At 31.5% G+C, this 27,489-nt stretch overlaps 1 protein-coding gene across 1 annotated transcript; it reads left to right on the top strand.

The window, feature by feature from the left end:
• Window positions 1-2,628: 2,628 nt before the first annotated feature.
• LOC129964189 (uncharacterized) lies at window positions 2,629-27,489 on the top strand. Its single transcript, XM_056078910.1, has 5 exons — window positions 2,629-2,696; window positions 14,520-14,603; window positions 17,739-17,868; window positions 20,597-20,765; window positions 27,157-27,489. Exons 1-5 carry the CDS (start codon window positions 2,673-2,675, stop codon window positions 27,350-27,352), a joined length of 603 nt encoding a protein of 200 aa, XP_055934885.1. The 5' UTR covers window positions 2,629-2,672; the 3' UTR covers window positions 27,353-27,489.

Below are 27,489 nucleotides of genomic sequence, written 5' to 3'. Positions count from 1 at the left end.
ATTCTATAGATACAAAATTTTGCTCTAAGTTACTTTGTGAATATTTGGCTTTCATTTAGAAATTTAAAAAAAAAAGTATATTTTTTAATAAATGAAAAATGAATTAATATTTAAAATTTTCTTAGTAATTTCGAAGCTTTATTGCACAAAAACATTTTTATAACTCTTTAAATTTCAAATAAAAATAGATTTTCATTGATATCAAAATTATTTCAATGCAATTAATTCTTAAAGTAATAATTTTTTTAAATTTGACAGACACTGGGGCAATAAATTTTTAATTTTCATTCTCAATTGAAATGTTCTCTAGTCTATTTAAATATGTAGTCGGCCTTCACAGTTTAAACTTTATTTTTAAAAAAATGATTAAATTTACATGTCAAATATATTTAATTTTCTAACTTTGCTCACGAAATTCTATTTTAAATTTAATGGAAGATTTTGGAATTTTATATTATCTTTTTATCAAGCTGTAAACTTGATTAAGAAGGGATGGTGAAATAGTATTATACAAACACAAGTCGTAGAATAATTATTGATTTTAATATGATATTTTTATATCATTTTATGAGTATAATTTTATTTAGAAATGAAGGCAAAAGTACATATTTTGAAAAAAAAAGCAAACGATGAAATAAATAATATTCTTAGTCTGGTATTCGTTATATACAGAATGCAAATCCGATACAATCAAGTCTAAGGTCTAAAAATATTTCAAAGGCTAGAATTTCATTTTTTTAAAAATAAATGCATTTAACAGTATGGATGTTGTTTTTGAAAAAAAAAAAAATGTCAGTCTAATTATATTCAGATATATATGTTGCTAATTATCGCAATTTCTCAAACCATAAAGATTCCTTAATTAGTGATTATCTTTAACAGAGCGCTCCCATAATAATCAGGAAATTCAATTAAGTACTAATGACAAAAAATTTCGTTTCGTTGACAAATTTTTTTGTTTATTCTCAAGAATTTAAACGTAACATCCAGCCAAATTATCACTTTGCCTGAACTTTAATCACTTCGAAATTTTCCTTACGGATTTTAAATTTCAAAATAAAAAATCTACCTTTGATTGAAATTAGCAACTATTTTAAGGAATATATTTGGAATTTCTTTACAGATCATTTTATTATTGCTGCTGATGCATCCAAAACACTCCAATAGACTTCAATTGCTGGTTTTCCTTCTATTCGAAAATTCTCGTTTCGAATCCATCCTGTCAATGCCATTTTTACTTTATAAAGTTTAGCCATTGCTGAACACCAGATGTTCTCGTCGTTCCATTGCAAAAGATTGTTTGATTCTTACAGATAGTTACTCTGTTCTTACATTCTTGAAAAATATCTCCATCCAGTCGCCAAAAATTATTCAACGTATTGCCTCCAAAGCTGAAACTAACCAAACTAAACTAAAAAAATATCCTTCCTGTGGGTACCTGGTCACTCGAATATAATCTGAAACTAGCTTGTAGATCGTTTAGCCAAAGAAGTTACGGAAAATACATCTTAGATTGAATAGATCTCTCTTGGAGATACTATTTCAAATCTCAAAAAAAAAAAAAAAAAAAAAAGCGACGCATCAGATTACAATCAATAATTATCGAAACAGCAAGATTTCATTTCCTTAGGAGACATTCCTTGAGTTGAAGCACTCTCTTCCTGGTTCAAAAATCGGAGGGAAGATGTTGTTTTGACCAGACTAATCAGCAAAACAATTATAACACCAGGACTTTCGAATCGTTTTAATTTCCAAAATGATCCCCTTTATCATGAATGTAACAGCATTAATGATATTGAGCACATAATTCATTCGAGCAAAAAGTATACTTATTATAGAGAACGAGCCATGAACTTTCCTACAGTTAGATAAATAGGATAATATTTCCTTCAAAAAAGTTTTGGAAAAAATAACTGCCAACAAAACCAATCTTCATGTTTCTCTTCAAGCAATGAAGCACTTTAAACCTACTAACTTCATTTATCACATTCTGTTGTGGCCTCAAGGGATCTCTTTTACCCAATCATTACTCCTTGTTGCGTGAACTCTCCTCTTTATTGTACCTCTTCATTTGAACTTAAGAAACCTGAATCGCATCAGCGAAATTGCTCTGTAACTACTAATTGTCTGAAACAATAATTTGTTTTTTTTTGTGAGTGTGTACATACGCTTGTGTTTGTAAATGAAATTTCTTTATCTCTACATCTAGAACCAGGAGGTAACAGCCATTCTTGTTATAAATCTCTACCACTTACTACTTTCAAATTTTAAATTAGTGAGTATCTTAACATGGCGTAATCTACGCATCTACGTTACAAAAAAAAAAAAAAAAGCAAAACACAGATTCATCGTTAATCGATATTTGATTGACCTTGATAATTTTCATCATAAAATAGTTATGTCTTTGAAATCTTAATTTTCATCTTCTCTTAAAATTTAAAATAAGATTTAATTGAGAGATTTTCTATTGTTAGTGATACTTATTTTGCTACTTCTCAGCTATTGATTACTGTTTAAGCTACTGTATTAGCCATCTCAATTTTACCATCATAAACGTATTAAAATGTCACGCGAGTTAATATTTTTATAAGGTTGTTTTTGAATTTGGAAGCATTTTAAGATTTATTTATAAAGGCGTTCAGAACAAGGCTAAAATATTTTACCTTTTCAAGATGTTGCTGAAAGTTCTATTTGTTGTAAGTAACTTTACAAAAATCGTATTAAATAGTTTATTGATTTTTAGTTAGATAAATTGTATCTCTCAAATTAATAATTTCAGCCATAACTTTTAATAAATTATAATCCGCAATAGAAGAAAATTGCTTGAACTTCATTATAGATTAACTTCATTAGAATATAGTTTGTAACTGTAAAAATCAAATCTAATTAGTTAACTGAAGCCGTTGAGAAAATCTCATTTTGCTTTTCATTTACACGAATGAGTTGAGTATTGAAATTTCGATATTTTTTTTTATAAATTGAAACGGTAGTTATCACCACGCAAGAATATTGGCACACAATACCATTCAGCTAAAATATACTTTAATGTGTCTCTTGAGTTTATCATTAATATAATAACCCAAAAAGCAAGGGGAGTAATTTTTTTAGCAATATTATAACTAATTTGTTTACTACGATTTTTTACTTTATTCAGTTGTGCACCTCCTATTTGGCAATTTGAGATTTTAGTTATCCATGGCGAAGTGAAAGGTATATTAAAGTGGATTTCAATCTATCGTTTATCTGTTAGGTAATAGTCAATAAAATATGTGTACAAATACTACAGACTTAGGTTGAAGTTTAGTTTAGTGTGCCCCCGAGTTTGTCGCCAATATGGTAACCCAACGAAACGATCGTATAGCAATCCTAATGCTGTTTTGTTTACTACTTTTTACATTGGCTGAGTTGTACATGAACAACTATTTTATGAAAGATTTTTAACTAAAAATAATAAAATATAAATTAAAGATTTTAAAGTTTTTAATTTAGTTTTATATTATAATTAAGTTTTTTTATTGCTAATAAAACATTGTAATTTTATTTTTTATTTTGAATACGAACAGAAAATATTTATTCTTTTGCAATACTTAACTGTCGGTATGCATTTTAGAAATCGTCTGAAATCATCTGCAATGGAATTCCTTGCACTTTTCGTAATTCTTTTTCTGATCTGACGGTTTCCTAGTAATTCATTAAGTCGCGAATTGTTCAAAATCGGATGTGTGATGAATGGGAATGGCATGAAATATTTTGAACCCGCAGAATGGATGAAGGGTGAATGGAATATATATAAATATGTTTTACGAGTTGATGAAGTTGGGGAAAGGATGCCTGTTTGAAATGGTTTGATTGCTTCTTTCTCCGTGCTTCCTTTTGATTATGTACTGTTCCTGTTATCCATACAGTTGTTATGTTCAATGAGCTAACGAAGCTACTGAGATCCCGCTTCCGCTGCTAGCAAAGCTGTAGGATGTTTTTTTTTTTTTTAAGTTACAAAATTCTGCCTGGTGCCTTCTTCAGATGCTGAAGGCATCACATGCTCTAAATTTTATTCTCTACTGAACAGACCGGCGCAGCTGGTTTGAAAAACTTCTTTATTTCAAAACTGTTATGATAAGAAGCAGTCCTTAAAGGTTAAAAAAAATCAGATAAAACAATACTTATCAGTAAAGATCATAATTTTAATGCAGAAAGTGGTAACCGTAACTGTTTTGCAGAAGTGTTTGTTTATTTTGTCCGGCATCTTTATTGGCGACTTGGCATCCTTGGCGCAGCAAGGGACACACTAAATTACACTTTTACCCAGACATATATTAAACAGATGGAAAAAATCGCACCTATTGATTGTATTAATTTATTCAGTACACAGACTTAACATCTACAATATAGACACCTATCGAGTTTTGAGAGAAATGTAATAATCGGCTGACTATCTGTCAATCTGTACTTTCAGAAACATGTCTTAAATTTATCAAATTATGTATAGGTATGTGACTAGAAATGCAGTTTTTTTGTAAAATTTTTGTTTCAATCGATTGAGAAAAACGCGTCTAAATCGCAAATTCGATTTTTGGATTCAGCTATTAACGCTGGCTTTATATTAATTACCGAATAACTCGTCAAGTATTATATGACAGATTTAGTAAAAAGGCTACATTCACGCCAAAAGTTAATATTTCATAACAATTGTACGCTAATGTCATGTAAACTGGGATGGCAAGTTTATTAAATAGTATGCGAGAAATTTCTGAGGAGACTACACTCGCTTTTAGTTTTGAGTAATGGTACTTAAATAATAATTTTTCTGAGCTAATATTTTTGATAGATATACCAAAATTGCTCTACAAATTTGCTTAATTTTTAATTAATTTATATTTTAATTAACTTCTAGACTTAGAAATGCTAAGTGACCTTCCCAGCTCTATGGACCTTCCTCTTGTCTTGAGGAGTACTTGAACCATGTTATGGCGGTAGGCCTAATTCCGGCGGTATGCCAGTAAGTAACATAGGGGGGCGACACCATACATTGAAACAAAAAGTTGCAGGTGGTACGAACATCACTTTATCCTCATCCCGGCCCCCGTTGAAATACTAATTTCAACAGATAAATGAATACAAATTTGAGAACATAAATACAATAATGCATGTTAAATCAAATCAAACATAAACAAAAAAAATTAACAAGTAAAGGCAAATACACTGATATATAGGTAATACAAGAATTATAATTAATAATTAGCACATTTTTTTATACAATAGGTAAAATGCAAACATCTGAAGTTTTTTTAATTATTTTTTTATCAGGAAGTTTAATATTCACAACTCTAATTTTATTATGTTTCTCTGGAAAAGCATCTGTAATTCTATCTGTGATCCATTTGGTACCTGGAGGGATTCATTTTAAACTAAAACAAGAGTGCCTATTTTAACATTATTTTTGTTAAATTTCCATTTGGTCCTTTCTTGTAAATTATTTAAGTAATCTCTCTTCCAAATTTTCCAAATCTGTTGAGATAATCGAGTGACTCTTTGCCATTTTGATAGTGTATCCTCCTTAAAATCAATAAATTGAGGTTCTACTGTAGCGGCAATCGGTCTGCCAATTAGAAAGTGGCCAGGAGAAAGAGACTCAAAATTGTCAAATTCAGAAGAAAGTGTGGTTAGAGGGCGTGAATTTAACACAGCTTCTATTTCTGCAAGTAAAGTGATTAATTCTTCAAGAGTTAAATTTGAATTTCCAGCTACGCGTTTCAAATGGAATTTGAAAGATTTCACTCCCGATTCTCACAATTCACCAAAATTAGGAGATCTAGGAGGAATGAAATGTCAATCAATATGTTCATCATTAAAATAATTATTTAATGCTTCATCAGGAGATTTAACTAACTCACATAATTTTTTTTAACTCTACATTTGCACCTACAAATGTTTTACCGTTATCCGAGAAGATTTTAGAACTTATACCCCTTCGCCCAAAGAACCTTTTTAAGCAGGCAATGAATTCTTGGGAAGTAAGATCAAACACAAATTTCAAATGGATCGCTTTAGTAACCATGCATACAAATATGCAGACATAAATTTTATTCAGTATTCCTTTACGTTGTTTTTTGTTTTTTACCAAGAATGGACCACAGAAATCTACTCCACAGTTGTTAAAAGGAAAAGTGGAAGTTACCCTTTCTTTCGGTAAATTACCCATTAATTGACTGGACGTCACAGATTTATTTTTAAAACAAATTATACAATTGTGAACAGTTTGGCGTGTTAGATTTCTACCATTAAGTGACCAATATTTACGACGAACATGGTATAGCAAATTGTTAGAACCAACATGAAAGTATTTATTATGATAATATCTTATAATCATTAAAGTTATAGCATTCTTACTTGGTAACACTATAGGACATTTTTCATTGAGAGACAAAGAAGAGTTTTGTAATCTACCTCCAACGCGAATAATATTATTTTCATCAATAAAACAATTTAAAGAAATAAGTTTGCTATTACAAGGTACAGGTTCACCTTTGAATAAATTTTTACTTCACAAGGAAATTCTATTTTTTGAACAGTATTTAATAACCATATCTCTGCTCCAGTAAGTTCTTTGTGAGTTCAAGGCCCAGGGATGCGTTTATCACTTGGTGACTTGGCATTTTTGATGAATCTGAAAATATAACTAAGAATACGAATTAATTTACAAAAGTTATTAGTTACAGAAACAATCTTATGAAATAAATCAATTTCAGCTGAGAGCAGAAGAGTTTTAGTTACAGAAGTTTTAAATTCCTCCCTAATGTCATCAGTACAGTTGTGAGAATGTTCAGCATGTACGTACAAGCTCTGAAGGATCGGGGCCCTTCCACCGCAGTTCACTCTTGACCAAGTCTGGGGCATTCACACCTCTGGCAAGGAGGTCAGCTGGATTATTTTCAGACGATACATGTTTCCACGATAAGTTTTTAATTAATTTTGGTATTTTTTGCCACTCTAATAGCGACAAATGTCTTAAGATGGTGAGGAGTCCTTATCCAACTTAAGGCAATTTTGGAATCAGAATACAAAGTTGTTTCCTGAAGATCAGTCTTGAGTGCAGCCTAAACTTTGTTTACCAGCTTGTACACCAGGAGGCAGGCCGAAAACTCCAATCGGGGAATGGATAGAGTCTTGAGCGGTGCTACCCTTGATTTACTACAAAGAAAGCGACAGTTTTTGTTACCATTCTTGGCGTGAACAGAAACATACATTACAGCTGCAAATCCCTTTTTCGAGGCATCGACGAATCCAAGAAGCGAAATTCTTTTCGGATACTCTATAGGACAAATCTTGGGATTTTAATTTTTTCTAAATCCGGTAAGGATTGGACAAATGAAGTCCATTCGTTGAAAACTGCTATAGGTAATTTCTCATGCCAATCTAATTTAAGTAGCCATAATTTTTGCATGAAGAATTTGGTTTTACTTATTACAGGCCCTAAAAGACCAAGAGGGTCAAATAGACGTGCGATCTGAGAGAGGATATCTCTCTTCGTGAAGATCGAATTGGTAGGAAGAGAAACTTTGAAACAAAAGGTGTCTGAAGAATTATTTCACAAAGTACCCAAAGTTTTTACAGTTTCTTCAGATAACTGATCGAAATTTCAGTCAAGAGACCACTGTTTGAATGTGAGAAACACCATTTGTGCAAGCTCATTCCTGCACTTTTAAAAAGAAGAATAAGTTCAGTTTTTAACAGTTCAAGTTCTTGGATTTGTTCCATAAGTGACTGTTTTCAATTTATAAATTTGAACTGGTTCATTTGGCCCGTTTTTGCAAAGGAATTTTTAAAAATATCTCTGTAGGAGTTTTATTTCAATTTGTCTAAACATGTGGCATATGTCACAACTAAGAAATAACGATGTTTACGCGCACGAAGCATTATAGAAAATAAATCTTTTTGAATTGTACTTCCTTTACACCGAACACCATTAAGAGAAATATTTAGATTAGTTTTTTGTGAGCCATTGAAAACTACTCTTAAGGGACGAGCGCGATTGCCAGATCTAAGTACACCGTGGTGTGGAATAAAGAATCCATCATTAGATTTTATTTCATAAAATTTCAAAACTTCTTCCATATGATATAAAGAAAGATATTCTTCAATAAATTCTGAGTAAAGAACTTTTAATTTGTTATCACGGTCTAGACGTCTCCAGAGTTGATCAAGGCGTTTAGACGCAATGGTTCTAGAATCTCCTAAATTTACATTTTCTTCAATATTTGGTTAGAATGGAAGCGAGACAGAATATCTGCCACAAGGTTTCCTAACGTACGTTCTTTCAAAATGATCCTCACAGTGTGAAAGTTCATCGTTAAATTTAGTTTGCACTTCGAAAATATTTTGTTTCCCAAAAGGAACGTAGGGTATCATTCACTTTAACCCTTTGAAAGGAAACAATGATTTGAATAGCAAGATTCATCATTATACGATCCTGCGACAATAAATCCAAATTTAGATTCTACTAATCTGAAGTTAGAGTTAGGCAATTTTATTTGGTTTGGACCAAAATTATCAAAAAAGAGTTCACTTCCTAACAAGCAAGAAATTTCTGAAGGCTGATTAAAATCTTTATCCGCAAGAATACAACCTGGTGGAACTGTAAATTCCGAAATATTTATATTTTTTAAAGGATGCATTTTTATTATCTCTGGAGTGAGGAAAAAGTCAACATCATTCAAGTGAAATGTATCATCAAAGTTCGAAACAGCTGCCTTTGCAAAATGATTAATTCTTGAAAGAGAATTTATTTAGACCTTGTACGGTGGAATTGGTTTTTATTTTATTTAACCCTAACTTATATGCTGCCTTCAACGTTAAATAATTATTTTCTGAAGCCGAATCAAAAACGCAACGAAGGTTTATTTTGCCCTTTGGACCATGAATAAAAATCATTGCAGTATTAAGCAATCCTTTACTAATAGAATCGCTTTTGGAAGCAAGGTTACTGATGACTCAGATATGCTTCGCTCGCTGCAGGAGAATTTATTTTTTGATTAGTAATATATTTGTCTTCGCATAGTAAGATATTATGCATTGCGTTAATATTTTTGCTTTTGCAGTTTATACAGAAAAAAGAACTGGGGCAATTATTAGAATGATTTGTTGATAGACAACGATCACATACATAGTTTAATTTAATAATTTTCTTCCTTTCAGGAATTGAAAGATTTTTCAATTTATCACTTTTATATAAAGGATCATAAAAATTACATTCTTTCATGACGCATTTTTTATTTTGCTTGTTTTTGGATATAAGATATTTAACCCTAGACGAATTATTATTCCCACTGAAAACGGAAGTTATTTTACATTTCGTTGGGTTATTTTTTGCCGAGAAATCTGGTTTAATAACAGATTCTAGCTGCAAGCATCTTAATTCCAAAAATGGAAGGAGTTTTTCTAAACTAGGAACTTTAGTCGTTGTCAGGCTTAATTGGAATAATCTTTGAGATTCTTTATCAATTTTATTATCTTACACATGCAATATTATAGCATCAGATAAAGGATTAAATTCAAATTTTAGATTTTTTAAAGATCGAATATAATTTCTAACAGCATCGATTAATGACCTAATTTGAGTAGGAATTTCATTATGTAATTTATTAATCGAAAGTATTTTGGATATGTGTATATTAACCAACGCTCGTTTATTCTGATATCTATTTTCTGAGGCATTCAACAGAGAATCAAAAGTATCTTGATCATTTTGAATTAACGCTGCTTCGTTTTTTAAAGAACTTTTAAGATGTACAAGTTTTTAAGTCTCATCCAATGATGGCTTGTTTCGAATAACTTTCATAAACTGAGATTTGAAAAGCCCAGATTCTTGAAATTTTCCATTAAATGTAGGCAAGCGTAAGTCAGGTATTTTAATATTTGCTTTTGGAATAGTGCAAACAGTTTCGCTTTTGTTTTCATATTTGGAAAGAAATACAAAAAGGCTTACCTTCATTTCTTGAGCATCTTCTTCCAATTCAATAGTAAACTCTAAAGCATCTTTTAAATCCACATCATCAGGCAGAGCACATAATTCACGCTTTATTTGATAGAGTCCTCGCAGAATATCGTCGACTGATGTTAGCTTAGTGTTAAGGTGTTTAGTATCCTTTTTGGAATCATCGGAAGGCTGGAATTCCTTGAAGAAGGTTTCAATTGTGGCGTGGTGGTATGAGTGAGGATAGAACCGTGATAGAACCTGGGTCCTCATGGTTCGCAGCCCAGTAACTTGACCACAATACAAAAGCAATTGCTCGGGTAGCGTAACTGTTAACTGGCTTATAAGCTATTCACCACAGACTCTCCCTCCAGTGAGTCGTAGATGAGACGAACGATATGGCTGTTGATTATAATGCGCCTGTACCCATTTGAGTAGCGCCAAGCGTTATGGCGAGCGTGCGTGAGTGGTTGCTGATGCTGTTGTTGCGTCAAGCGAGTCTGACGACTTTGGCTTGCTATGGGTAGATGGCGCCACAACAGCTATACGAAGGTTGAAGGTTCATCGTTCGAGGTCACCAATGTAGCGAATTGTTATGAGTGAGGATAGAACCTGGGACCTTGTGGTTCGCAGCCCAATAACATGACCACAATACAAAAGCAATTGCTCGTGTAGCGTAGCTGTTAACTGGTTTATACGCTACTCACCACACAATCTTATTGATTTTAGTTTTAAATGCACCTCTTTGATAATTTAAAGCCATAAGTGACATTTTTATAACGCTATCTCTCCGGCTCGACGGACCAATTTTATGTTATGGCGGTAGGTCTAATTCTGGCTGTATGCCAGGAAGTAATAAATTCATGGATAGTGAACAATTTGAGATTAATGGACTTAATCCATATTAATTATAAAAATAAATTTGTTACTATTAACTCATAATAAACGATCAACAATTACAAGCAAAGAAAAAGTATGTCGACTCTGTATGAGTAGGACTGGTAAAGTGAAGTATTTTTTAATAGGATATAAGGGGCGACACCATACACTGAAGCAGGAAGTAGCAGGTGGTACGAACAAATCATATTTCACAAAGATTGGACCCAAATCGTATATTTGTCTAAAAGAAATACAAATATTTATTTTATGTATTTGCATATGTATCTGATATAAATAACTAACTGTGAATCATTAATTGTTTGAAGTATTTACTACTTATTATAAACTAAACATTTTTAAATCAAAAATAATCTTTACAGTGCGATGAATGGAGCCTTATATTAGTTGAAAAATAATTCATTTAGTTAAAATCGGAATTAATTGCAAAAATAGACATTTATTCCACGATAAATTAATTGCAAAGAAACATTTTCAGAAATGGCGCTAACTGAGCTCCGGCCGCCAGCCTTGAAGTCTATATTAAGAATACGATCGATTAACTTCCATCTCCTGGGGTGAGAATTTGAGGAATGTATTCATTTAGAGGTTTTATTTTGGTATTATGAATGTCGAAAGAATCTCTAGGAGGTGCAAGGCTCATTTGGAAATTTAATTATTTAATCTTTGTTTCGTGTAAAATTACATTTTTTTTTTCTCTTTTTTTCACATTTTCAAATTTTGTACGATTTTTTTAAAAAATTTCCGCGAACTTGAAAAAAAATATTCGAATTAATATTTTGTTTACATATTGATTTTTATAATCTTTTAAAATGTGGTCAGACTTATTGATTATTTTGTTTATAGCGCAATTTGTCTATATAGAATTTTGACTCCTTATATTAGTGGTGCGAAATTGAACTTGAATTAAAAGTTTTAATCTAATCAGAAAAATGAATTTGAATTAAAAAATTTAAATCTAATCAGAAAATATCAGGCTGTAAAAAACGCATTAATTTCTTCCAGATTTTGTTGGAATCAGTATATTTAAAAGATTCTAAAAATTTTAAACTAAGAAAAAAAAGACAGGTACCAGGGCCGCTTGTCTTGCCTGTCCTAACCTAATTAAGCCACCGAACTGAGTCGACAGTAGATTGCGTTCTGGCACGGTACCTTGTTACTGGCACGGAACTGATTTGGGAGTGTTTGTTCCAGTCGGTTAAAGCTCGATCCTGAAAAGCTGCATGCCAAATAATAATAATAATAAAAATGCGATTTCATTAAAAAAAAAAACGGGAGCAAGAAACCTTAAAAATGCATAATTTTAAATTTGATTGATTATGCATGAATTTTAACTACTAAAACATCAGAAGTATCTTCGCTTTCTTTGTAATTTACATCATAAACGAGTAAATTAAAATAATTTCTCTAAATATGAGAATATTTTGATTATTAACATGACCTACTCTGCAAACTTTGTCTGGTAAAAGTGAAGTTAGTTAGTGTGCCCTTGCTGCGCTAACGATGCCAAGTCGCCAATAAAGATGGCGGGCAAAGTAAACAAATACTTCTGCGGAACAGTTTAGGTTATCAGTTTCCGCAATATAATTATGATTTTTTTACTGATAAGTATTGTTTTTTTTTTTTTCCAGACCGTCTGCGCCGGTTTGTTGGATGCAGAGCCAAAGATAGAGCATGCGATGCCCTCGGCATCTATAGAAGGCACCGAGCAGAATTTTTTTTAACTTTTAAAAAAAAAATCCTACGGCTTCGCTAGCAGCGGGAGCGGGAACCTAGTAGCTTCGATAGCACATTGAACATAAGGACTGTGTGGGTAACAGGAACAAGTACATAATCAATAGAAAAGGAAGAATGAAGGACGTTATAGGAACGGATTTCAGAGGAAATTTTAATGAATGAATGCACTTACTTGATTTATTTAATCATTTATCTCGGCAGGGTACGATCGGGATATTTCTCTGAAGAATCGGCGTATTTTTTATGTTATCGCGACGCCATATGTACTCTGCCATGTAGCCGTCGAATTCTCCGCCTACATGGTTTGTTCCTTGTAAAGATCTTTTAATGGTACTCTACGTTCCTTCTATAGAATTTGTGGGCTCCGGTTTCCGGATCTTTAAACGTCAGAATGTGATTCACCGTTGAATGCTGATAACCTTCATTATCGAGACAGTTATACGATGCCCAACAGTCTGAAATTACGGTTCTACCAGGAAGAATACGTCTTTTTATAACTTCAAGTAAAACATCTGCACTTCTTTCAGGCACTACTTCAAAAAAGCAGTCATTCGTATATCTGACTAATCCTCCAAACACCCATTGCCCTTCCACTCGCTTTCCTCTATTGTATTTTCTCTTTCCAAACTTACTTTCATCAATTTTAACAATCTTTCCAATCCCATCGATTTTCTCATCAAAGGCTAAACAAGCATCCTCATACACTCCTCTACAAAAATTCACCCAATCAGTCACCATTCTTGCTGCAACATTCAAATCATTCACAATACTTTCACGCCTCATTCGGTTTAACCACATATACGTCATGCATAAAATTATTCCTAAATCCGAATGACTTTTATCGAACCAGGAACCCTTTCGTGCATACCTTTTACTATGGTGCGGATTCAGTCCTTTCTTTTCTCACCCTTCATCCATTCTGCAGGTTCGAAATACTGTCTTCCATCCCATTTACCCGACATCCATTCTTGCTCAATTGTCGACATAACAAATTGTCAAGGGAACCTATCGTTAGAACTTTAAAAGAATTATGAAAACTACGAAGAATTCCATTGCAGCTGACTTTAAAAGTAACAATGCAGACGATTTCGTAAAATAAGAATTCAGACGATTTTTTAAAGCGCATACTGACAAATAAAAAGGACAGAATTATAAACGACATAAGGCATGAAAATAAAAGTGAATATAGGAAAAAATATGTATAATGTTTTATTAAAACTACGTAGCTGTAATGTGGATAAACGATAAACTGCATAGAAAACGACGATTATGATAAAATATGATTCAAAATTGATAGACTACACACAAGTTAGAAATGCTAAAACTTGACTGTCAAGTATATAATTCAAAGAAAGATCCTGGCAGAAAATTCTAAATCTTGAAAGTTCCAGACGATCTATTATAATTCCTTATAACAAATAATAGATTAAATGAGTGCAGTATTAAAAATTGCTTGATTTTTAAACTCCGAACAATGAAGCAAATTTTTAGACAAATTCTAGCGTACAATCTGAGAATGCTGAATGATACAAAAATTCTCAAAATTATTTCAAATATTACGCATGAGAAACTTTACTGCAAATGAAGTTTTTCAAGCATCTTATAATGTAGAACTTGTTGGTTCTGTCGTCATGTGGATATATTGGCAAATACAATCCTCAGTCAATTCTCATCAACGCGCTTTGTTATAGATACCACTATGTGAAAATTGTATGAAGAACTTTTAACTATTCGTAATTTATCAACTTTGTCATTAGCAATCTCTCTTGTATACGTGGGATCACCATTACAAAGGTGCAGATAAAATAAATGTTAAAATGGAATCTTAATTTTTCAGTTTCTAAGCATCTTTTTTTCATAAATATTATTTTATTGTTTTAGATTGTTCAGATATTTATTACATTGTTTTGTTTAGGCTATTTTAATCTTCGTTTGTGCTGAAGGTTGCACTTACAAAGGTCTGGAATGTCCACGTTACACTGTTTTGGAAAAACATCTTGTAAGTAATGTCTGTGCATAGATGATTAATTTATTTCATTGAAGGAAAATTAATATTTTGTCTATATTTATACATTATGACAGTTTTTTGACTACTTGAAATAAAAGAAGAATACATTACAACATTTATTTGACTTTTTGAGATGAAAGAAGTAAACTCCCAGCTGATTATTTTGTATATCAAATTTGGAATTAACGAAAGATCTTCATATAAGATCTCCATATATTTATGGCATATTTAGTGGCGGATTTTAATTATTTGATATCAAGCGCTAAATTATTCTGAAGCCCCTCCTTTCTAAATTGCATTAATGACAAGAAAATCCAAACAAAACTTATTTTCTCTTTGAAATGTACTTTTATGCTTATTATTAAAAAAAATCCTTTGTTTGATTAAAAAAAGTGATTACTTTCGTTTTGTACTTAAGCATTTTCTAAATGAAATGGGCATAATAGTGGCCAAACGTTCAAATTTTAATTTAAATAGGAATAAAAAATTGAAAAAAAAGTTTCTTAGTGAATACATAATTTGTGTGTTTTTTATTTAAATTTAAAAAAGGTAATTAATTCAATCAAACAAATTAGTTCATAAATCATCGACTTTTTTTATAAACAACATAGAGTTTAATTGCAAACCGAGGACTATTAAAGGAAAATATTCCCATTTATATTCCTTTCAAAATGGAATAAACCATGTCAATGTCATTGTTCAAAAGACTGAATAGTATTTTCTATTCAATTTCATAGTAGTATGTTAATTTTATGCTTATATTTTTTATTAAAATATATGATGAAAATAATTAAATTTATGTAATTATCTTATTTAAATTACTTCATACTTAATTTAATTTTTTAAATGTATTATTAACAATTAATTATTACTAAATTTACTATGTAAAATTTCTTAATATAATTTTACTCCATTTGTTTATAATCTGTAAAAGTATCTTGAAAATCAGTTTCATTTAATACATCATGATCAGACAGTTCGGTCTTTTAAATTTGTCGACGTTTTATAAAAGTTTTTCAGTAGCTTCAGTTTTGTAAAACTTCGTTCACCACTAATATTTGTGTCCATTAGATATCTATTTATAAGAATTCATTGCAAGTGCTATTGTTTTTCAACTGTTTTGGGAAATTTTGATAAGAGGCATTTAAAATGTACCATTTTATCACCGAATTCAGATTCAGTATTCTTATTAATGTGGGAAGCGCTGACAGATCCCGTATCCTGTATGGCGCCATGCTGTCCATGTTGCGTCACGTCATTAATCACGTGATGCTTTCCCGCCATTATTGGCAGACGAGAGTTAGGCAGTGAGACTGCAAGACGTGTAGCTCACGCTCATGTATCTTTTATGTTCTATGTAGTAATGTTTTGTCCTTTGTACTTTAATCTTAATAAATATAATTCAAATATTAATGCTGGTCGTTGCCTTTTCCCACATTAATAACGTTCTTTAAATTTCTTAACAGCTTTCTTAATATCGATGCTAGTTCTTTATGGAAAATTGACTAAAAATCCAAATATGGAATCAATTTTTACTGTACGCTTCTAAGACCACGAAAGTCTGCACATAACATATTCAACACAAGGAAATATGTTTGGGCACTTCATTTTTAACTTCCTTTTAATAGAATGTCTTCCATACTACCGTCTTCAAAATGAATTTTTATTTTTCTTTATCCGTCAGCCTCAGAATTGTATTGGCCATAAATTATGTCATTTGCCTTTATCTCGTAATTGTCAAGTATTTCTAATAATCTAACCAAACTGGTACCAATTTCTTACATCATTGGTATTCCCACCAGAAACAAAAAAGAAATTTATTCTTTACCTTTATATTACCTTAAACATTAGAGCAATTTATCAAAATTCACAATAACTGTAATCAAGCGATAAAGAAAATGGCGAAGTATAGTGAAGTTTTGAAACGTTTAAAGATTGATAATGATTAAATTATGAAATTAAAAACGATCTTTAGGCATTTCTATAAAGATTCATCAATGGAGCAATAAAGAAATACTGAGACTATTTCTTTAAAATTTGATTAATCTGCTTATATGGTTATGCGAAGCCTCTACAGTTATCTGTTCCTAAATATTAAAAATAAAACAGAATGTTCAGAATTGATTAACCTCATAATTGCAAGAGGAAAACTAATAAAGATTATCTACGTATTATTCTGACAGTAATTTTAATAAAAGTTTTTAAGATACATTTGTTTCATGCGATTTTAAGTAATAAAACTTTTATTTGCGAAATTTTAGAAAATATAAACAATATAATGGAAAAACATAACATTTCATGTCAATTTAAGGTTATTATTAGCATATTAATAATCGATTCTACTCTGTTAACTAAGCTAACGTTTCTAAAATAATAATTTTTAAAACACTCATTACTATTTCAAATATTAGAAAAAGAAAAATCTCTCTACATGATTGATAAATGAATTGTTCGAAGACTTATTCTAAAATCTCAATCATTATTTTAATTATTATTTGGGAAGAAAATAATATTACAATATCAGTGTAAGATAATAATGAGAAGGATTTTGCTCATCTCTTTCAAAACTGGTTTAATTTTAATTGTATAAGCTGAATATTTTTTCATCTTCCCGCACCTGTCTTAATTTAAAAAAAGAAGTCTTTGTTCTTATCCCTATTGTGAGCAAACATTGTCTTGAATCATTGATAATAATTTGAGATATTTATCCAATGGGAGCTGAAATGGCACTTCCAAAAGAGATGTCACTTGAGAGACTTGTGGAATATCAAGACATATGCAGCTTTTCGGACATACATTTATGACAGTCAATCTGATTTAATCCTCTTTTCAAGGATTTGGTGGCATTATGAAATTACAAGGCCCTTAAAATATCTAGTATCTAGTATAGAAGAAATCGCTCTAGTTGCCCCAATGGCTTACTGTCAATGCTTGAACATAGTTATCAAGATTTTAATAACGGAATGCATACTTTTTACTTAGCAGAATGATCGTTCAGAAAAATCAGAATTATATATTTGTGTCCTAGTATTAAAAATACGAAAAAAAAAAAAAGTAAATTTTGGCTCGCCTTACTTTACACATAAAAACTTGTGACCAACTATAAAAAAATCACTTATTTTGCAGGATTATGAAGTTAGACGATATCCTTCACAAACTTGGGCTGTTACGGATGAAATTAATAGACTTGGAAAAGCAGCCGAACTCAAAGCTTCTAAGAGATTGACAGAATATTTTGAAGGAAAAAATAACAGAAGTAATTAATTTTTTTGCATAAAAACCGTCAAGCTTATCGATTCAGGGGTGTAGTAAGCATTTTATCTTTGTAAACTTGGACAGATAAAGTTCAAAATTCATACAACAACGAATTTCGAAAAATTGTTACAACTTTGAAGAGTTTGGGGTTTTAAAAACTTTTATCGTGATATTTCTTTTTTGAGAGTATGCTATCAAGAGTTTCTTTAACAATGCATGCTTATTGCATTGTTAAAGAAGCATTGCATTGCGAAGAAAGTATGCAAACTTGCATGCTTATTTTCTCTCCCGAAACTTTCTTATTTTCTTTATAAATTAATAGATGACATAAATATATCAAACGGAATTGAGCTTTGAGGATATGCGGATCAGGGAACGTTGCCAATTTTAATTGCGATGCTTATTTAATAAAATTTTACTGTAAGCAGGTTTTTCTTAGTTTAGTTTTTGTCCCGTCTTCAATCTGAAGTAGATTTACTGTCTTCGTACAAATCATTGTGTGTGTGTGTGTGTGTGTGTGTGTGTGTGTGTGTGTGTGTGTGTGTGTGTGTGTGTGTGTGTGTGTGTGTGTGTGTGTGTGGATTTTTAGATATGAACATGTTTGCACTGTTATGAGCAATTTTTTTTTATATGAAAGTTTCAAATACTTTTAACTTTCTCGTATACGTAGTATAAAGAAACTATAGTAATCGTCAAAAAATTCGAACTGGAGAATCTCTACGTTTTAGACCTCCCGGAGTTTGGGAAACACATTTGTGGAAAATGTCCGTTTGTCTATCTGTTTGTGACAAAAAAAAAACCCTCATAAACACTTTGAGCTAGATGATTGAAATTTGGTATACAGTCTTTACATCAAATTTGAAGATTTCTGTCAAATTTTGTGCAAAATCTGTTTAGAGAAAATCCGTTTGTTCGAATACACGTTAACACGATAACTATAAAGCGAAGATAGCTAGAAGTATAAAATTCGATACGCTAAATTAATATCTGTAGTCCAAACACCTATCAAATTATGAGCCAAATCCAGCAAGAAGTTCACCGTTTGTCTTTCTGTACTTTCAGAGACATGTAAACATTATAATGCAAAAACGTATTGATTTAAATATTGGCAGTTTGGATTGTGATTATGTGACTGCAATTGTAGTGTTGTGTCAAACTTTTATTCCAATCGGTTGAGAAAAACGCATTTAAGAAATTCGATTTTTGGATGCTATTAACGCGTGCCAGAGATTAATCGCCAAATAACTCGCCAAGGATTGATTCAACAGAAATGTTAAATTCATGTCAACAAATATTGCATAATTATTGCAGGTCAATGCCATGTAAGGCCTTCTCTGGCATGACAAATTTATTGAAGAATATGCGAGAAAGTTTTGGAAAGATCACTCCTACTGGTTCTAATATATTTTCAATAGCATGAATATTGAATATATGCATATCATTTTTTTCTAGGTTTCATCTTCACTGGAATTATACGTAACGAGGGATCAAATTTTAGACATAAGTCCGGCAACTTACAAAAAAAAAAAAAAAAAAACTCTTGGCTTGAACCTCTGTTTGGAAGTGATGCTTTTTGATGAAGTGTCTCAGTTAATTTTTGACGATGCCATTGTGGGGATTGGTATGAGCGAGGATAGAACATGGGACCTTGTGGTTCGCAGCCGAATAACATGACCACAATACAAAAGCAATTGCTCGGGTAGCGTAGCTGTTAACTGGCTTATAAGCTATTCACTACACCATTTATTTTTATTTTTCAATTCTTTTTTTGTATTAGTATTTCTATTCTTCCTGACAAATGCTTTTTCATTTGTGGAAATATGAAGTATTCATTAGTTGCCAAACCAGGACCATATAACGTCACAGTTTCCGGTTAAAGTTTTGCTTCGGATCTTGAGGTAGGTTATCACCATTTGGCCTGATATAGACGTATAGGAGGATGGCGTCACTCCTCAACTGCTTATTGTTTATTAACTGCTTATTGTTTATTAACTGCTTATTCTTTATTGACAGTGGATTTCAAATGCCGAAACATCTTTAGTATTTATAGCTTCAAATGAAAAACCAATTTTCAAGGAGTCAGACAGAGAGAGAAAGAGGGGGGGGGATACTATCGCAGAATTATATGCTTTAAAACAATACTTCTTGTAATTTTTTTTGGCCGCCACACACATATATATTTACTCTGCATACTCAAGTTCAGTAATGAGATTATCATTCCATTCATCTGGAATTAAGCATTGTCGTTAGAAAGGAAGAGAAAATTTTGTTCTATTCTACTTTGCTAGAATAGACAATTTTCAAATGAATTTCCATTGTACGAAAATTACTATTATTTTCTCCAAAAGTTTTGAAATAATTATAGTAGTATAATTGAATTGCTATTCTGAATGCATCTGCATGGTTTTAAAAAAAAAGCAGCAAGTAAGAAGCTGTTGTTTTCACTGTTTAATCTTTCTTTTCTACATTTAAGAAATTTGATTAATTTATAATTAATAAAACACTTTAATAAATATAAATATTTTTATTTTTAAAATTTCAATGATTTTTAATTAATATTAAAAAAAATTGTACTGTTTCTAATTAATACTGTTTTGAAATACAAAAAAAAAAAAAAAAAAAAAAAAAATCATTCGATGAAACCACCTTAAAAATTACATTCTACACAAATTTAGATATCTCATTGATGGTGAATAAATATTTAAGATATGTTATTACTAATTATACAGGTATGAATATTCCCACAACCTTGCCTGTGAGAATCAAAATCAGTCATTTTAACAAGTATAATCATGAAGTGGGTTTTTTCATACCATCGAATTTGGCCAAGAATCCTCCTCGTCCTATTGATTTGCGAATCAGTATTGTTGAAGAGCCTGAAACAGTCTACGTTGTAAGGTAAGTTATGTAAAAATAATTAATTTTATTGCAAAATATGAAAGCTAATATAAATGATCGAATGGAAACAAATTATTATTCCATGTGTTAACTTTCGGCCATCTTTGATGAATGTATGAGGGCTGCCCAAATGAAAAGTGGACACGCGATTGAGTCAGAATGACTGCAGCTATAGCAGCGTCACCGAACAGGGATTTAAAGAATGGTAATAGGTTGCAATGCATTTAGCGTTCAACTGTTAAAGCTGATCGTGGTAGAGAATTATTGAACGGAAATAAAGTCGTGCTATGCATGGATCCATACAGATCGGAACAACGCGTGCTAGTACGGTTTCTGATTCTTCGACTGCCATGAACCACTCTTGATTCATTTCCTGCCCCAAGAGAACACTATCAGTTCAACACAATACTGCAGTACTCTGACGAAACTACGCAAGGCAATCAAAAGCAAACAGCCAGGCGTTCTCACACAACAAGCGATCCTTTTCCATGACAACGCCCGCTCACACGTCTCACGTGAAACTCAGACGATCTTAAACAAATTCCATTAGGAAATGGTGGAACACTCGCCGTGCAGTCCAAATTTGTCACCCCATGACTTCCACGTCTTCCGAATAGACACGTTTCCATTAGGATTTTGAAGTGAAGGAAGCTGTGCAGGATTTTCACAAGAATCAACCACCAATTTTGTACAGCAAAAGTATAGATTTGCTACCGAAATGATGGGAACCGTGTTGCAACGCTCAAGGCAATTTCTTTTGATTTCCAATAAAGGTATTCTTTTCATTCAATTTGTCCACTTTTCATCTATGCAGCCCTAAAATATGGGGATATGAAAATAAAATATAGAAAATAGTTTCACTTTAAAAAAATTTGTTTATGTATTATATTTTCTTTATTCAGAATTTGTTATGTCACAAAAAGAAAATCCAACATTTATTTGTAATTTTTGAAAGATTTATCAAGATGTTGCCTTTGGGCAAGGTCCATTTAAAGATATTCCTAGTTATTGAAAAACAGAAATTAAATATAATGAAACTAATGTTACAGATGAGCTACTGGATGAACAAAAAATCCTTCCGCCAATTACAAAACTTCTGCTGAAAATAGTAATATACCTTTTTTATCATTGTATAGTCACATTCTTATTGTTTAAAAATGACTTTAGTAGCTCATAGTTTCTAGCAATAAATCATTTTTTAAAAATAAAATAACACTGAGAAAAAATTAAATGGCGTATTGTGATTCCATGAAACGAAATCTATTTCTGTTCAACTAGAGTTCAGAGAATATGGATGAAGTCACTGGATTTCAAGACCATAAAGAATGGTTCTGACGATTCGCCTATAATGACATAAAAAATGCTTGATATCGGAGGAGCCTATTTCGATAAGCCTATTTCTAAGTTTTCCAGATCTTGCTGTGTTCAAGCCTCTGCTTATATCAAAGATAGAATATGCATCGTTAATGAGGCTTGACTATTATTTTTCGCGCTCTAGCTACAATCCTATTATTTCTCCGCGATCCTCTTTTCCCTCTCTCTCTCTCTCTCTCAGCAGATGCACTCATCTGTCTGGTCGTGGATCAGCTACTAACTCATCACAGCCATACTATATGAAATTTATAAAGAGGAAGTATACGACCTTCCATTAAATGCTCGATTTAGAGTAAAGGAATGTGGACAAGAAAAATAATTTTCCTTGGCAGGTTGAATTGCCTATACTTTAGATTCCTAATATAATTTGTGAAGACGACGATTACTTAAATTACGTGTGTTACTTTGACGAATAAGTCCTGAATGTCTTCTGAAAGGTGAATTAAAAGATTGGAGAATCCATCTAATGCAAAAACAGAGTGTGTCAGTATTCCCCTATGTACACAAGGTACCTTTTAACTAAATAAAGTTGAAAACGCTCTCCCTTTTAGTAATTGACTTTATTAGGAACTCGAGTACGGCATCTACAATTTACATAAGTAAGCATATGTTTAAGTAATGCTTTCCAAATGCCTCTAATGAGTTAATGGCTGATCTTTGACCTCAGACATTAAAGATGCATTTGCTAAGAGAGAAAAAAATAAGAAACGAGAGCAGTTATCACTGAATTACAAAGTGTAATAAATGAGATTCTGTTGGCAGTTTCTAATTTATCAAAACAGATTTATTTTATATCCCATGATGCTTGGATTCTCAGCCGCCTTCTTGTCAGAGCCAGAGTATATAATAGTTTTTATGCTATAATTTTTTTTATCAAGATATTTTGTCCTCCCTTTGCTTCCCTTTGTCATATATTGCTTCAGCATGTAATTAATCTGCTTAAATATTGCATCATAATACAAAATTTACAACTCATAAACGCCATTCAAGTATTCAAAAGATTTTTAGACCACTTTATTTTAATTTTATATTCAGAATGCTTTTGAACTAGTCTTCCTTAAAAAAGAGAATCTTCATGAAATGGATAGACACCGTTATAGTATTAGAGTTTCACTTAGTTGTTACAGATTTGAAACAGTTCTCGACTACACCTTAATGTATCTTCAAAATATTCCGCAAAATTTCTGTTGGATTTAAGTCTCTTGATCTTCAAGAGCAAAAAAGCAAATAAATTTTATTTTAAGCAAAAAAAGTCTTGACTAATTCTGAAGTGTGTGGTCAAATGCTAATGAAGCATCTTGTCAAAAATTTACAAAATTTGGATAGTTTTATATTAAGATATTTCTAGGCTCTTGAATAGGTTAATCATATCTTGAACAGAAATTAATTCTCCAATGTCATTATCTGAGATAAAACAATAATCAAAAACATCTGTTTCGGAGAGTATCTTACAGGATATGCTAAAGATTTAAGGACTAGGAAACGCTTTGTTTAGCAACAATAATTTTAATAAATACTGCCTAATATACTGATTCCATCACTAAAAATTACCTTTTTCCAGTTATCAGCAGTCCTTAATTTTTTTTAAATCCAAGCTAAAAAGCCTATTTCATTTTTTCCGTCAAATAATATATATATATATATATATATATATATATATATATATATATATATATATATATATATATATATATAGTGTTAAAATAATCTTGCCTTCTGACCTTGTTTCTAGATGACAAGAGCCCTCAGTTGAATCCACTGGCCAACAAATCGCTTTAAAAGTTTGAGTTTTTTTTATATTAATTTTATTAATTCTGATTAAAATTTCTTTGATCCCTGGAATTTTCGCTTTTTCGTTTTTTTCTACATTTACCTCTCCATTTTGAAGATTATGTTTCAAGTGCTTTGTATGACATGATTTCCTTACACCAACAACAGAACTAATATTTTTTCTTTGTCAAGTGAATAGATATTGCTTCAAGCTATTGCTAATGCCATATAAATGTTATATTTAGTAGAAATTATTTTTGGATTCTTCCTTGGAAATGTCAAAGTACATGAAAGTAGCACATATTTTACCTGAACACATAGTAAACCCCCTCCATTTATTTACGCAGCATGACTTTACTTTTGCATACAATGAACGCTCTTTAATTTTTTTTTCTTGTTTGCCTTCAATTATCATAATATAATTGGTTGAAAATTCATATCTACTATGCCTTACATATGTAGAATTGTTAAATGTAAAAAGAAGAGTCCTGCAATTTCAAAATTAATATAACATGATAATAAATTTGCCGACATATCCTTAGTTAAATGTAAGACAACAATATTTTTTTAGAGTGGACACGTTTCTAATTATGTCTGAATTTTAAAATTGCAGATAGTGAGAAAAAATAAGAGTTATAATATTTCTGACTGGTTGCTACCTTTTTATCTTTCTCAGGAAGCTGTACCCTTCAGCAAAGACAATTGTTTCATATTAGTTAATAATTTTATTGTGTATATATTAAATTAGGCTGGTTTAGATAGTGATTTTGTATTTATAATACTTTTGTTATAAGCAATCATCTCAATGTAAATGGAATTTTGGTTGAGGATACGTGAAAGTAAAATCTTAAATTTTAGGGTGTCCCAAAAGTTTCCTTCTCATCGCGCTATGAATGGCCATCTGGTTCTTCTTGTGCAAACATGCAGTCTTATCTATTAGCCGTTTATGTCATCGGTTTCAGTCGTACCAAAGCTCTTTCACAGTACGTTTTGTTTGTGCCACAGCCTCTTTTAAGACTTTTATCCAAAGCGTTAAACATGGTAACGAAAGGTGAAATTTACGAAATATTATTGTTGTTTCAAAAAAGGTGAAAGAGTTCTACGAAACTCTGTCATTAACTGGGTTAATTGAAAGCTGCCATAGCAAAAAAACTGCCAGAATTAATGAATCGACTAGGCTTTGTTTTTCATCATGACAACGCGAGACCACATATTGCATTAGACGTAAGACAGAAGCTCTTGCAGTTTGATTAGGATAATTTACCGCATCCTGCATACTCTACAGATCTCGCTCCGCTTGATTATTACTTCTTTCTGTTCTTAAAAAATTCTCTTCGCGATAAGCGCTTTTTCCATCGGCGAAATAAAAGCGCACCTTGAGGATTATTTCCTGTCCCAAACACAACAATTTTGGAAAGAAGGCATAATGAGGCTTCCTGAGAGATGGAAGAAGGTAATAGAACAAAAGGGTTCTTATATAACAATATTAATAATGCACAATATCAAACAGTAAATATTGTGCATTGATTTCATATTAGAAATAGGAAAGAAACTTACCGGACACCCTAATTAATATACATGAGATTACGCATGATTTGTTAAGAAAAGTGCTGCACAATCGCTAAAGTTTTGTTCAAATTTTACCGATATTATTTCGTTAAAGGCATTGTAGATAGTTGTTTTGAATCTCTTCTTCGCAGAAATCACACTTACATTACCTATCAATATGTGGAGGCTACTTAGACGATGCAGTGAATATTTCAGCTAATTCCTTCTATAGCGAATAACCCTTTTAAAATACGAGTACGAATTTAGAGATTTGTATAGCCTTTCTTTAGTTAAATACATTCTACAAAAAAAGACTATAAATGAGTTCCATTTCAAAAAGGATATGAGGCTGGTTATTTTTTAAACACTGTCAAAACTATTAAATATATTCATACTATACTTCAAAAACTTGAAAAGAAACTTGAGAAGTTTTCCTAAGACATCCCCCTTTACCGTTACTGAAGTCTATAACTAATCATGTAATTTGTCTATCCAATAAATATATAAACTTATGTCATAAAAGTTTATTTTGCATAAGTTAAGTATATATTTTTTTCTCTTATTAAATGTCCATTAAATCTCCATGTCTTAAGCAATGCATTATCTATATCTTTTCTTTCATTTTCAAAATATCATTGGATCATTTCATACTATTAGTCTACCTCGACGTTTCTCACCTTTTTTTTCTATCACAAAATTGCTCCAATACAGCCAGAACGACTGTTATGTATATCAAAAACTCAAATATGTCACGGGTCGCAAAGTTTGTTGAATAGGGAAAGTGATATAGAGCAGTGGACATATGGCATGTAAAAAACTTTCTGATAATCACTGCTGAATATGCCAGACTTTGAGACGACTCTTTCATACAGTTTTATCAACCTCAAATGTTTTGTTAGAATCATGCGTACAAACAATTCTCCCCATTCAGTCGATCAGTAAACATCCAGACATTGAAACGACGACCGAAGGCAAAGATATGCATTTGATGCATTCATGAATACTTAAGGTCGACGATCGTCCCATCCTTGCATCGTCCAAGTCGTCGTCATGGCTTTCACTGGAATATTAGATATATTTGATTTTTCAGCGGATTATTTTTAGAAACAGTTTTCAGCATTTCATTGATTGCCATAATTTTCTTTTCTTCAAAAATTTGATGCTCCGCTCTCGTTTATTATTCTTCATTGTTTATGAGAATAAATAAGATATTGTTCCAAAAAAATTAGTTGTAGTTGTGCTCTTGCCAAGATAGTCTGATAGGTGTGTGTTTATTTTTATGATCCCCGTTATATATCTCCCAAAAAAGAAAACTGTCTCTAACCTTTGCGATTGTCAACTCGGCGTTGGCAATCTTGCCTTAATTTGAAAATTCCCAACTAAACCTATTATCTTGGCGATCTTGGCATAATATGAAATTCTTTCAGTAATCCCGGGAGTGCAGCTATCATGACATTTTATCTGTAATGGATCTCGGCAATTTTGGCGTAATGTAAGAATTGCCAGATAAATCCGGGGAGTTTGAAAACAAAGAAGTTTCGTCTGATAATTGCTGATTCCTAACAGAAAAAATGTAAAGGCCAATATTATCTGAACTTGCATATTTTTATATAGATTGCATAAATCATTATTTTTGGATGTCTGTGGTCGAAAATAATGTATCAAATCCTAGAAACAAACTATTTTTGTTTTGTTGCAGGCCATTTTCTGGGTATTACTCTGAAATTCTTGGAGTGCCGGATAAAACATGGGAAGCGGAAGCAAAGAAATTAACTGAAGTCGTGAAAGACGATACTAAAATACGAAAAACTAGTTACTACAAAGTTCAGTATGATAAACCTTCTCTGTTCACTGAGAGTCGTAATGAAATATGGATGATTAAGTTAGTTGATTAATGAAAGGATACTATTGAGAACACTAGCCTATGCTTGAGTATTTATATTAAAATTTTTCGTTGGTATTTCACAATTGAGATGTGATTTTTTAGTTAAATAAATTTAAATTCCTCTCTCAAAGCATGGTATAAAAAAGG

Source organism: Argiope bruennichi, chromosome 3 (genome assembly GCF_947563725.1).
Source record: "Argiope bruennichi chromosome 3, qqArgBrue1.1, whole genome shotgun sequence".
NCBI classification, from domain to species: domain Eukaryota; kingdom Metazoa; phylum Arthropoda; class Arachnida; order Araneae; family Araneidae; genus Argiope; species Argiope bruennichi.
The sequence above is the reverse complement of the archived record's forward strand: the minus strand, read 5'-3'. Positions and strand labels throughout refer to the sequence as shown.

Coding starts and splice junctions, on each gene's coding strand:
- LOC129964189 (XM_056078910.1), top strand. CDS start 2,673: ATGTTGCTGAAAGTTCTATTTGTT. Junction 14,604..17,738: donor CTGTTTTGGAAAAACATCTT/GTAAGTAATGTC, acceptor CTTATTTTGCAG/GATTATGAAGTTAGACGATA. Junction 17,869..20,596: donor TGAAGGAAAAAATAACAGAA/GTAATTAATTTT, acceptor CTAATTATACAG/GTATGAATATTCCCACAACC.